Source organism: Diadema setosum, chromosome 4, assembly GCF_964275005.1.
Source record: "Diadema setosum chromosome 4, eeDiaSeto1, whole genome shotgun sequence".
In the NCBI taxonomy this organism is placed as follows: Eukaryota; Metazoa; Echinodermata; class Echinoidea; order Diadematoida; family Diadematidae; genus Diadema; species Diadema setosum.
Window position 1 is genome coordinate 47,081,322 of NC_092688.1, and position 14,730 is coordinate 47,096,051.

General features: G+C 38.2%; 1 protein-coding gene across 1 annotated transcript in view; it reads right to left on the reverse strand.

The window, feature by feature from the left end:
- Positions 1-5,516: 5,516 nt before the first annotated feature.
- Positions 5,517-14,730, reverse strand: part of LOC140227364 (uncharacterized) — a 69,233-nt gene continuing 60,019 nt past the window's right edge. Inside the window, exons 7-8 of the mRNA XM_072307776.1 lie at positions 13,232-13,296; positions 5,517-6,445 (exon numbers count right to left, since the gene is read on the reverse strand). Coding sequence (XP_072163877.1) covers positions 5,517-6,445; positions 13,232-13,296 — 994 coding nt within the window. The remainder of the gene's footprint in view (positions 6,446-13,231; positions 13,297-14,730) is intronic.

A 14,730-nucleotide genomic window follows, 5' to 3' on the forward strand; every position in this document is an offset into this window, starting at 1 on the left:
CCCGTACTCGATCAGAGAATGATATTTCGGCCAAAAATAACACCAGTTATTCACAAAGTCTCGAAAATAACGAATTCAGCAAAATTGTGAAAATTATTCACTCCGATTTTTGGAGAATAGACTTCAATTATACCCCTCTCCAAAAAGTTGGTTTTTTTCGCGGTGAATAATCGCATTATAATTCCGGACACGATGTTCGTAATGGAATAATCGACCTCACACCTTTTCATACCCACGATTCACCGCACACATTCCTACCGAGCGGACGACAAAGAAAAAGTCGGCAAATGAGTATTAAATTTCGTATTTTACTGTAAAATGAACATTTCGAACAGTTCTGTGAAAATCGACGTCTTCTTCTAAACTAGCGTTTTTTGTGTCGCATTTTTCGCGATTTCGGTCCATACAACGCTCTGTGAGGTATAGTCTAGTAGTCTACGAAGCCCCGCGCGTATAGTCAATGTCATTAGTACTCAGAAATGTGCGTGTCCGGAATTACCATGCTGTCCGGTAATACCATACCTGTATATACCTGATAATAGGCCTATTCCCTTAAAAGCCTTGAAATAACTTGAAGTTTTGAAAAGTGTCGGGATGGTGTGAGGGGGTCAAAGAATGGATGATAAAACAACAACAGCACTTAAACATAGGCCTGCACCAATGAAAGAATGTTTCACAGAACGCCCCCAACAGAAAAAGTGCCTTCATTATTGGACTATACATGCATTATAATTATACGACCTGCTCACTGTAGTAGACATTTAGTGAGAACTAATTGACTATTTAAAGGAAACCAAAACCCACAGATGAATGTGGATTGAGTGAAAGCAGCAACATTAGTAGAACACATCAGTGAACGTTTGAGGAAAATCGGACAATTGATGCAAAAGTTATGAATTTTTAAAGTTTTGGAGTTGAAACCGCTGGATGAGGAGACTACTAGGGGTTATGGCGCCATGTGTGGACAACAAAATAAAGAAAATATTTTAAAGGGATTTCCACAAAAATGCACTTTTCTAGCATAATGAAAGAGCACTTGACTAACCACTTTCAGAAAGCAGGGGGAATGATATTGCTACCCTTAACATATGTCAGTATCAAGTTGATGGAATGTGTAATTTTCATAAAAAATGAATTTTGTGGAATTCCCTTTATAATTTCTTAATAATGTTGCTGCTTTCACTCAATCCACATTTCTCTTCAGGTTTTGGTTTCCTTTAATGTGTCAACTTAAATAATGTTTTTTCATATTTCATACGGCGGGTTACCCCCTTTTTTTCACTCTAATTTAATCTGATAATATATTTGTTTTGATGTAGACCCAGCAATTTTGTTTGTCAATCATAGGCCTATAGGGATCTATTAACCAAACGTACCACATTCCTAGTAATAAAAGGCGTCTGTGGAATTCTGAATTGTCATTGGCCAGTGGCGACTCCATAGTAATTCACATGCCCTTTACGAATATGAGTCCCTAAGAAAAAATAACCCTACTATGCACTCATCTCAGATAGGAGCCTATTTATAATCCAGATTTTTCATCATGAGGCTATCGCAGAATAATGAGTAATAATAGGTATTATTCGTCTGAATCAACGCTATGTCATTGCGAATAATGTAGGGCGCCCTCAGTGATGTATCCGCCCACAGTGAGATGGACAACGCTGAGACCTCCTTGTCGTCATTTTTGAGGTTTTTTCTTTCTTTCCTGGCTGTCATTCATCGGGACAATATCATTAATTTATTAATTTGTTTTCGTTTTTGTTAATTCTTGCGAAGAGTATGAATATATATGATTTTGGTGTACTGTTTTGAATTGATTGTATTAGATTGATTTCACACAGCCTTTTCTTTTTTTTTTACAAGTTTTGATGTTGTTTGTGGCTGTATTTGATGTAATAATATCAATGATCATGATAATACCGATAGTACTGATAAGAATGATAATGATAACGATAACAACAAAAATTATGATGATGATTATAATCATAATCATAATCATAATCATTATCTTATCATTACTTATATTTCTTTTGTATTGTTTTTGTCCCTGTTTTTGTGATCAATTTTGACTGTTATTATTGTTTTTTATCGGTGTAGTGCAAAGATTATGAAAAATAGATATATGTTCAATTCAATAAAATATGTTACGTCAGTCGACATTACATAATATTACATTCTCGTTTTGGGGACTTTCCCTGTCTAACAGTGACACTGAGTGTTCATAGGGCACACTTATAACTTTTATATTATACAAAATATAAATTATATATTATATTGATATAACTTTTATATGATTATGATATATATATCTATATCTATCTATCTATCTATCTATATATATATATATATATATATATATATATATATATATATATATATATATATATATATATATATTTATTTATCTATTTAATTGTTTATTTATGTGTGTGTGTATGTGTGTGTGTGTGTGTGTCCCTGAGATGATTAACAGATACTTGTTTATAAATCTTGGACCCCATGGAAGAAGCTTGTTACTACGCCCTCGTTGGAAAGATATACGTATCAATTAGTTACTTGAATAAGCTAGCCTATTCAATAAAGGTTAGTCATTTATAATAGCTAGCCATAATAAGCTAGTCTATTCATAATAATTCAGAATAAGCTAGCCTATTCGCTTACATTCAGTTCTTTAAAATGATAAGGACGAGAACGCTGCAAATACAAAATAAAACAAAGACACATCAATTTGTTTTGATTAATTTATTCACAAATTACATTAACAGCAAAACGAAAAAAAAAAAGGAAAAAAGAGAAAATTGTCATGTCCGGTACTCTTTATCAAACCTATTATATACATACAAAGTCTAGTTAGACAGACGAGAAATGTATACAAATACAAATGTACAATATGAAACATTCAATACGGTTATACTTTGAGTAGTACGTGAGAATGATTGCACTTAAAATCCCTTATTCATCTTGGTATGTTTTGACACGTTAACCCTGACTGGAATGTCCATGGAGTAGTACAGTGCAAAATTAACTTATCCGTCTATTCCTTTTCAAGGATTTTGAGAGGGTTTTAGTGGATTTGCAACTAGGCAACAGAATGACGTGCAGAAATGTTAGGTATTAAGCATGGGACCAATTTCACAGTGTGGTATCACAGCCACATTCATTAATTCTGTTAACCCGTATTCATTTTCAGAAATAATCTAATATAACATTGAAAACGCTTCACAATCATCATCATTACAATCTGACATGGATATTCCAACTACACATCATTGTCAGTCGATCATAAAGAAGACATTTTTACCGGTTACTCCTAAATAAATACTTTCGTTACTTCACTTTGTCGGGGGTGGGTGGGGGAGTGGGGTCGCTGAGACTTAAAAAGTTTGCATTGATAATCATTTTATTTCTTGGACGATATTGTCATCTTAATTTAGTGCTAATAATCTAGGTAAGTACTAGGTACTATGAAATTATCAACGTCTTTTTTCACACAGAAAAGTAAGTCTCACAATAAATAAAGTAATTCTACATTTAATCTTTAAAGCGTCTATCAGAAAATGTTTGCGAAAATTTGAGCAGAAAGCAATCATATGTACAATTTCCCTGACTAAAACTTACACAATCTTGATTCAAACTCAGAAAGAAAAGAAGCGGAGAGAAGGAAACAATTGTAGATTTAACATAAATAATTCATAGTTATTTGTCACAAAAACCTTTTATTTCACTGGAATGATTCGTTCCGTACATAATTAATACTTTTCAAACTGCATATGCGAAGGGGCGATTTTTTTAAAATTATTATTACATAAAATCATTAACGATTTTACGAAGGGAATTTTTTTTTTATGATTAACATACGTAAAATCTGCTTCACAAATTTATTCTTATAGTAAAGTGAAGAAGTAAGGATTTTCCTCGTGAAAAATAAATAATGACGACATTATGCATTGCTTTGTCGTAAATACTGAATGTGTGCAGATTATTTCGTCGCAGAAGGCGTGATTCTCTTCCGAGGCAAAAATTGACCACTTCTTGTATAAGTTGTATGAGTATACAATGCTGTTTGGAACACAGGCATGGACAAACTTAATAACGACGAAGAATGATTGGTGATAAATTGCAATTGTAAGTGGGTAATTTAGAAAAAGAAGACTGTTTTTAATGAAATCGATGAGATTGAGGAACAAATCCACCAAACACACGATACCATTAATGATCAAATAAGTGCGATATTTAAAATTTTGGTAACTTACCTCGCGAAAAGTCTTCCATGGGTAATGGAAGAAACATGTGCCAGTATGGTAACGTGCACACAGCGTCATTTGTATGCGTAGAATTACTAACTGTTGTGTAAACACATTACACTCCCTTACACACACAAACATTCACACACACGTTGAAATACCAAAATAGTTATGATTTCGGTTGATATTTGAAGCACGGAATCACTTCCCTTTACCCTATAGCGAGGATTTAATGAAGTATCCTAAATCGTCTTCATTAAAGATATAAAGGAAGCATGGCTTTCGGGATAATACCAAGTTAATGATATTGTAGGAATTAGTAATGAAAAAAAAATTGTATTGACTTGATGAAGACTACCATAATACGCCAACTGAACGCCGTGTTGATTGGGCAACTAAGGCAGGTAACGACATTAATGGCGGTTACTTCATTTCAATTTTGTCTCTATTAATGATCAGTCATTTTAATCGTACTGCCATTAAAGAATGCCAATATAGAACTATTTAATGTTCGCTGTGGAATGCATTGGCTTGTCTTTTACATAATGGCTGTAGACAACCTCAAGTCTTCCTTTACTAGGCACATTGTGTAGAATCGCAGAGATGATTTTGATAAAAGAAAATATCAGAATACCATTTGCTGGCTCGTCAATGGTGAAGCGAACATGAATGTTTTCTTATCCTTCTTTTCACGTTTGTTTTGTTTTTTTAACAGCAACAAAAAAGTTAGTCTTTTTTTTTCACTGCGGACATCCTCTCTCATATTACCGGAAACAAATCAATATTCATTGATTTCATATTGATACGAAAGGTCAATAGCATAGCATGCACTGGAAATGAATAGGCAGAAAAGTATTTTGCTGTGACGAAATGTTACTACTTAAAGAACATAATATGACAGTTCTTGTCCTTGGGGCACGGTTGTAGCGTTGTCATTCTCAAATTTAGCAAAATATCAATCTCTTTCCTTAGCGTGGAGATGGGAGGGGGGGGGGGGGCTCTTTAATAACTTCTCCACTGAGTCGATGAGTTGTCAAGGGGTTACGATGAATGAGACTCGTTGAATATTCTTGCAGCAAAGTACACTTTAATGCAGGAATGTCCTCATCCAGCAGTCGACAATTTGCCGTTCCTCTACGAAAAATTCTGTCCCCTTTTGTAGCATGATGGACTTCTATAGACCACAAGCGATAACCCTAAGAGTGACAATGTTTGTCGGTGATCACAAATGAGTCTTGCGAGATGGGCCACACAAGGTAGCAGGAAATTCTAGACGGGGAACTTCATGGAATGGCTTGGGAATGCATGGTTCGTCATGTGCATATTCATGTTCATACTCATCGCGTCCGTCGCGTTGCTATGGCTACTGTGATGCAGGAACTGCGCGGATGCGTGAATGGACGACATGCTGTTGCACGTTGGGAAGGGCGTCTGTTGGGCGAGGTGTCGGGCGTGGGCCTGGGCTTGGTGCGCGGCGTGCAGGTGGCTGCCGAGCCCGCTGGAAGAGTGATGATGGTAACCCGTATTGCTGGTGTTGTACATCGATGTCGCCGTCGTGTGGGGCTCAAAGGACTGCATGTACATGCCGCTTGACCCTTGTAGGCCGAGACCTTGTCCTGAGCAATAGCTTTGGCTCTGCATACTTCCCATAGTAGCCATCGACCTGGCCGAGTAGCCGGGGTGCACGCTGTCCTTGGCCATTTGCGCTACGGCTAACGCGGTAGCCGGCTGCACCGACGCGAGGCTCGCGTCCTCCATGACGCCGTCCTGGGGGTAACACGACGACAGCCCGTCCACCATACTACCAGTCGTACCGCTGTTGTAATCGGACAGTCGTGCGTCGCACGCATTCACGCCGCCGTCGACGCCACCACCGAGTCCATTACTGCTCAACCTCCGTTTCGACACCGACTGACCGAGAGACGACCCCGACTTGGACATCGACCGCTGTTTACTCATGTCGTCACCGAGTCCGTCTGACGCATGACCCATTTGGCTTCCGTCTAGGGAGTCGACGTTGAAGCCGAGTCCGTTGTCGGGTGACGTGCACCCAAGCTGACTCCCCGAGGGCTCGCCGGCTGAACCGCCAGTACCGGATCCAAGATCCGCTCCCAGGATCCCACAGTTGTCGGATTTCTCCTTCTTGGTTACCGAATAATCCGACTTGCCTCTGTCGCCACCCGTGTTGTCGTTCACATCTGTAATACGGATTAAAGAAAACAGACATGGAAAAATCAGTTCGCATGCAAGAACAATAATATTTGGGTCATATGAATGACGGCAAGGAAATTTGGGATTTAAAAAAATATATATTTTTATATGCCTTTCCTTTTCAACCACACACTTATATGTACACTCGCATGATCAAGTATTGTCAATATTTACGCAAACCCCCCCCCCCCCAAACAAACCATCAAACACTTCTAGATGATTCGAGTCTGCGGTGTACAAGCCATTCTACAGTCTCTTATTTTACGATGATGTTCAATTTGTCGCTTGTAAGTAGGGGAAATATTGCATAGAAGGGTTTCGATTGTTTGATTACATGTACATCTTCCGTCAGAACTACATTATGTGGTAATGCATGTAGGCCTACCAGGCAAAAGGCAGAATGCAATTATAGGCCTACGCGTCCTGATACTGATATTTCCCCCATGGATCTGCCTGAGACTGCTGTAGACGTCTTTATTGATGTCAGAGTTTGGAATATGATACAGTGGATCACATGGACCCTTCAAGAGAGTCATGTGGGGCTGTTTCAGCGAACAACATCCATGTTTTATCTATCGGATAAAGATAATGGGTTCTAAAATGCCTGTAATGACAAACAAGACTTAAGCACACCGACAGGTTCGATGCGTTATGCCTACGATCCACTTAAAGTAATCGATAGATATTGACATGAAACCTTTATGCACGCATTAGGGAAGGTGGGGGGGGGGGTGGAGAAACGAGAACTGTGTACATGTATGTCACGTGATTTGCCAATGTCGCTTTTATAACGCACCTGACACAAAAGCATCACTGTTCTATATCTATTATGCGTTAATATAAACATCACGCATTCCTCGATAACTAATGTGATGTCATTGACGTGCGTGTATGCACCTGTTTGTTTGTATGTGTGTGTGTGCATGTGTGTTTGTCTTTTTTTTTTCTTGAAACTGAAAGATTTACTGAGCGGAGAAAGGGGCAAGATTACCCCCTCTTCAAATTTGAAAAGAACTCTCTACCACTTTAAGGTGTCTCACATTACAGTGTTGGGGTATGTTCTCTGCAAGCACGGCTCGTCACCACCCGATTGTCACTTCTTGACAGCGTGCAACCCGTGTTCTACTCAATACGGGAATCTGTTGGTCCCGAGCGAATTCCTGGTCGTGTACATTCCCTCTCCTCACCCGCTCCCCCACCCCAACCCCTCCTTCCCCACCCCAACCCCCCCTTCCCCACCCCCTTCCCTGGTGCTTCCCAATGAGATGGTGCTGTACCAGTGAGTGTGTTCACGGATGCTTCGGCCTTAACTGGAGGAGTGAGGGATGCAGTGCTCTATGTCTGCACCCTCCAGCTCGACCCATGACAGAAAGACAGAGCAAGACGAAGCCCAAGCAGCATCCATCTTAAATTCACTGCCCCCATACATCATGGGGGAGTAGACTCCGAGTAGAGTCAGCCCCGCTGATCTGTCTTCTCTTCTATACTGCGCTACTTGCTTACATCCCTCCATCGCTTTATATGTTCCTATAATATGCACCCGTGGAAACATGCGCATCAAAGCAGAAAATTAAAACTATCGGGAGACAAGGGTGTTGTTGGTATCCCCACTTTTGATGCCGCCACACGTGGTGGGAGATTGCTTCATCATCGGCTTGTAATAGCTGGTTAATTGGACGTTAATTTATGCAGATGAGAAATTTGAAGATATTTGAAGGAAGTCTCGCTACTGTAAATCCCTCGGGCTTTTGCTTTTGAATAATACATCGGATTCCTACGCCATCGTTTTGTTATGTTTTCCACCCCCGTTAAATATTTTTCCGTTCTTCGTGCCAGTTTGACCATTAAAAATCACGTCGCGTATGATGTACAATAACAATCCATTCTTTTAAATGTATACACCAACGCACTTGCCTTTATTCATGACAAATGAAACACGCCTTTATTTTTATTATAGCACAAATTTGGCAGTCAATTGCATTCCTATGGTAACAAAATAAACTGTATGTGATACGATAGGTTTCGTTATGACTACCTCACGAAAACAATCTGAAGTCAGAAAAAATAATTACTCACGAGAACACTCCTTAGACAGCAAGTCTAGAATAAATCACACACGTATTTTCCTTTTCAGTCTTACATTTTTGTGTTGTCCGCAAAATGCTATAAATGTATTTATATAAATCATTTAAAGTCTACGTTTCAAACGATTCTATATCTCACAAAGCTGGATTGCGCTCAATGGGCCGGGATTACACATAAATATCATTATTTCCTTTCCTTTTGAACAAAAGCGCCCTCTTAAATTTAATATTTCATACTATATGCAGTTTCCATGACAAAATAACAACATGTGGGCCACACCATGTGATGTATTGATATAACAAGTTTGTAAACAGTATAATTTCAAATAGAGATCTGCATGGTGTTGGCACTGACTTTTCTGTGTTATGTATGATTGTGCAAAACATTTTTACCTGATTCCATCTCGAATTCCGCGGTAACTTTATCTCCATATCTGCTTAAAAATAGCCAACTGCAAATTGCACACAAATAACGCATTCAACATAGACAAAACATTACATTTACACACATACGCACGCACACAAACACACACGCGCGCTCGCGCACACACACACACACACCAGTTACAAAAGCACACAAAATAAACCAAACCAAACTAAACAAAACTAAACTAAATAAAATGAACTGAAATAAGATTATTGTCGATACATTTATAATACCATGACGGTGTAAGCAATAAACCAAAGACTATAATTTTATATATCATTTTGTAAACTCTATGAGACTAATCTTTCATTGAGTCATTATGTCCATGTAGATATTGACATAATATGGGATGGAGCAATAGGCGTGACTTAACGTAGTATCTTGAGTTTTAGGAACAACATTGTGATATACTAAACTACTGGTTAAATTCATATTTGTCTGTTTGTTTGCTTGTTAGTTTGTTATGTGTGAGAGTGAGAGTATGTGTGAGACTTTCTGTGTCCGAATGTAGCCTGAACGCTCAACTTCATTTCACTTGTCTGATTTTATGTAATCCATTCTTATGACTTTATATCAGTCTTTTTGTTTTTAAAGAAAAGCTGGAGAGGAAAAAGGGGAGAGCATAAAATGACTTTTGTCTAATATAAACGCCTTTGGAAGAAGATGATTACAAAATCAAAGAAAACAAATATCTTTTGTTGTTTTCTAATAGGTTGCTACAGAATTGACGTGTGTGTCATGTTATCGCGGAGAATTGGAAATATTATCAATGCGACATGTTTCGTTGTGTGAGTGACTTCCGTGTGGGTGCATATCAAATAGCATAGACATATAGGACGCTTGGGGAATGTGCAGAAAGAGAGAAGTATAGAAAAAAACCCAACAACTACAAAGATGGTGCAAAGGGGAATTTAAAGACGAGGAGAGATAGAGGAAGAGAGAGTCTGCCTTTTGTTCATTGCATTTTGATGGAGGGGTGAAAGGGAAGAAGGAATAGGGAGGACAAAATAATTCCCATCTGCGGATAACACACGCTTCAGTCTTGCCCCTGCTAAAACATTGATATCTCATTTAATATTCTATGAAACTTAGATGCCGCGGAGCTAGCTGTCCGTGACGGCATGATGCATTAGCAGGCAGGGCCCTGGCGGAGAACTACGGGAGCATGAAGCGTAGCGAACTACCCTATTCTCCCCACCTCTTGCTACGGCAGCTGATGCTAAATAAGTTACTCTTATGTGTCTTCCCTCCCTTTTTACCTAAAAGAAAAAAAAAAGACTCTCTACCCTTGTTTCCTTGTATCCTAACAAACATTACCCATTTACTTCGAAGTTACGTAATCTTTTTTAGCTCTATTTTTTGCTAATATCTGCATAGACTTTTTAGATACTAGTTTTCACTCTGTCGCAGTTAATTACACCCTCCATGAAACACGTGAGGATGCTAAAATATCATCCTCTCCAATCCCTGTTCATCATATCCCATCAGTGTTCTCACTTTCCAGCTACGCTCCTAAATCCTGCAAATCTTTTATCAATAAGATCTCGTTCCACACTCGAAATTCTCTTAGAAAGGTTCTCTTTCTTTTCTACAAACATGATAATCAGAATGTGTACAGAATATAATGATGATTGTATCATGTACTCGTTAGAAATCTCACGCTATATGTATAAACATTTTTATTTCTCTACATCTTCTCTATTCTGCTAAAATGAACTGTAACTGGCTCCGTGAATATGGGAACGTACACACCATACCTCATCACCGTGATATCATCAGTAATCCCTAAACACATAAGTACGTACCTAAGCACACATAAACACGCAAAATTACACACTTTCGTCACACATATACACACCCTCACACGCACAAACACACACACACTCACACTCAGCACATACCGTACAAACACACACACACGCACACACACACACACACACACACACACACACACACGCATGCCACATTATCTGCATGGGATAATTGTGTCATATTTGGCAACGGCCGAGAAGAATCAAACGATTTACATCAGCTACCAGAACATCTGTTTATATCACGTCACAATAAAACGAAATCTACACAATGCAATATTATGCTACGATGAACGGATATTGCATTCTGGATATTTTTAACTGGTTCAAAGCGTTTCATTTCTCCGACCAATAATTGCTTGATATGTATAACAAACGGGAAATATATTCCAAAATTTCAGTGGAAATATTCCAATGTATACCCAGGTAAAGGTTTTCCGTCAGAGTATTTCGACAAGTAAAACGCTGACATTATGTAACGTAACACAGCAAATTACGCAATGATACACGATGAGCCTAGGCAAAGAATATAAACCTATGAAATGACATGTCAACAAATATTTGAAGTAAACAAAATGAAAACAACAACCGACCGACATAATGGATGCGTGTAAGGATAAAAAGCCATCAAATGGATTGAGTACCGTCTTTTGAATTAAACGAAAGAGGATTAAAAATGCATGAGAATTCCGGCTTTTTCCCCATCCTGTGCTTTACATCATTGCTGTGCTGATCTTTACACGTCAATACAACGGGTGCCATAAATTCATACACATCGCAATTGGCCGTAAAACAATAATTATTTCAAACCCGCTGTGCACATTTCATCGGTCATAAATATTAATGGTTATTTAATAAAGAAAATATGTCTTCCCGGATTCCCGAGCGGAGGGTATACCGAAGGGAGAGGATGAGATAAAGACAGAAAAAGAAAGAGAGAGAGAGAGAGGGGGGGGGGGGGGAAGGAGTAAGAAAAAGAATAAGAAGAAAAGGTGGACGGGGCATGCAAAACAGCAAGACATCAGGGAGAGAGAAAAGGGAGCACCGAGAGAAGAAGCGAGATATCAGATGAGAAAAGATGGCTGACATGTTTAAGGCCTAGAATTAGGGAGAAAGAAAATGGGGGTAATTAATAGCGACGGAAGCATCCTATTTGTGGGGACATTTACAAGAGCGAGAAGAGAGGTTAATAAACGAGATTTTAAGAGGGAAAATTAGGCATTTCAAGAAAGGTATCGTTTTCATCAAGCTGGTAAATGCGGGGAAGTTGTTGTTGTTTTATTTTTTAGATAGAGGTTGTTGTTTAATTGCCCAACAGCGACTGAGAGTCGGTCATTCTTTTTTTTCTTTTTTTTTCGGAAAAAAAAGAAGAATTTCAAGCAACTCGATATGAATCAAATCTGAGCCACTGATAATTTCTGAAACTTTACTAGATTAAAAAAAAGAAGAATTGGTATACAAAACACACACACAAAAAGTTGAATATGTGGTATATGATATATATTGCATGTGATATATGTGATATGCTATATTGTCCATAGCCCTGAAGACATGTGACGCGTTGAAAATTTGCTGCAACCGTTACAAGTTGCTGGACGCTTAAATTATACAATACCATCTCTTCTTTTTATCTTTTGTGCACTGGAATCAACACGTGGACTAAAATCCTCATCATGTATGTACATACTAGTAATAATATACAGCTGGTGGTCAACAGCCACGAACGCTAGCACGGAATGGCGACAATTTAGATCTCTTGACAAGGGCCAAGCTGGCAAAATGATTGGATAAAGCAACATCCAGGTAGCATTTATCTACTTCTGTCGCCTAGCCCTACACAATATTGTCACCTATTAGTACAAACTACATTCCTTGTACATCCTAATTATGTATGCATGCATGTATCATGCATATATGCGTATATATAAGTATATACATGCACATTATATATGGGTATATATAAATTATATGCATAAACATACTTAGTATAATTTTATATGCGAACATATGTTTGTATGTGTATAGGTGTATTTGTATGTATGGATGAATGAATGTTATTATGTGTCATAGTACTCTTCGTGGAAGGATAATGAGGACTTCGCTCATATTATTCGAGTACTACAGTGGGATGTAGGTACTTGCACATTGATATAAGCAGTTGCAGGTTCAATCACATCAATGTAGAAGGGGACAATAAGCTATGTAAGGTAGCCACAAAATATAGAAAAAATACAGAAACTCATCGGAATCATAACATAATCATGAAGCAACGGCTGAAAAAAAAAAATAACGTTGGGGTAAACACCTCACTACGATGGAAACAGTAGGAGGAGGAATTTCTCAAAAGGTGAATAATCCTCATGTGGTCGTTATTCCTTTCTCGAAGCTATACATTTTCTCCACTCCTTCCTATCTATCTCTTCTCCTCTGACTGAAATCTTTGGAGCTTACCTTTCTTCTCGTCATCGAGGTCTTCCATCTTGGAGTTGGACCTCTTGAGGGCCAGTCTTGATCCCCTGGAGGGTCAAATAATAATAGCAGAGAGAGAGAGAGAAGTTGAAAACGATCCCTCGCATGTTAATGAAGACGGGGTTTTGGAAGACGACAGGTTGAATAAGAGGAGAATAGAGATAGATATATATATAGAGAGAGAGAGAGAAGAGAGAGATAGATAGAGAGGAAATGAAGTCAGAGACGCACAAAAAAAATATAGAAAGAAGGATAGAATGGCAATAAGGAGGAGTATATGATAGAGGAGAGAAAAAGAGAGAAGAGAGAAAGTCTACCCTGAGGACACTTGATTTATGCCCGACATCTCTCACTGCTCTAACGTTCGCTTAAACATGTCATGCCATAGAGGTTGCCCAAGACACGCGCACACACATACTCATACACACCCGCTTTATCTCTCCCTCTATATCTTTCTCTTTTTCTCTCTCTCTCTCTCTTTATACATATACATAAAGAGAGAGAGAGAGAAAACTCTGCGTGTGGTATTTATATATCTATATATTCATTATATTCATATATTCATATGTTACATACATATACCAACTAAAGAACACAGAAACAAAAATACAAAATTGGTTACAGAGAGGAAAACTACTCTTGTCAATCAAGGAGATTTCCTCGCCGACGTCTATTCACAACTCATTCTCCAGGAATCCACAAGTGTGTCATTTTGTTATCATCCATCTAGACGAGCTATCATCGCTATCTTTCGCGGAAGTCAGCAATGCCATTACGACAAAAAAGAGAAAGTTAGAAATAATCATAACTTGGGCAAATGGGGAAATATTCTAGCCGCTCGCGAAATCGTTTTTGAAAAAACAACCAACTTATCTCGTGCCTTGCCCCCTTTGTGTGTGTGTGTATCTGACAAGAAATGTGAGATCTGATTTGGCGATAAAACCAGAGTGTTGTCTGTTGATGTCTTGTTCATAACTGATTAGGTATTAATGTGCTATAACGCAATTCTTAGATACTTGTTCGTAATTTGCACATCACAACATTGAGCAACTTTTATTATTTCATCACTATGTTGTTTTATAACAAAACAAACAGTGAAAAGGGTATTTTATCAATATAAAAAGATATCATGTCATGATCTGTCACATTAACTGGATATTACCAACATTCCCAAAATGCAGTGCTCTGTCAGTGGAATGCCTGATAATCATCAAAGGCAGTTAAAAAAAAAAACTTTTAACGTAAGAGTTTTGCGTATGCTACAGATTGATGAAAGCCACGATATGACAAAGTATCGGAGTAGTGATAGGGAAAGCACGAAGAAATTAAATCCAAAATAATTTGTAGAATACAGGAAAGAGTGTGAGTCGTCTATATTTTATCTTCCCAATTTACGTGTAATCATGACATGTGTTGATTATCATAATAAACTTTGTCATGAATTCACTTTACACAGTGCCCGCGATCGTCACTATTGAAAA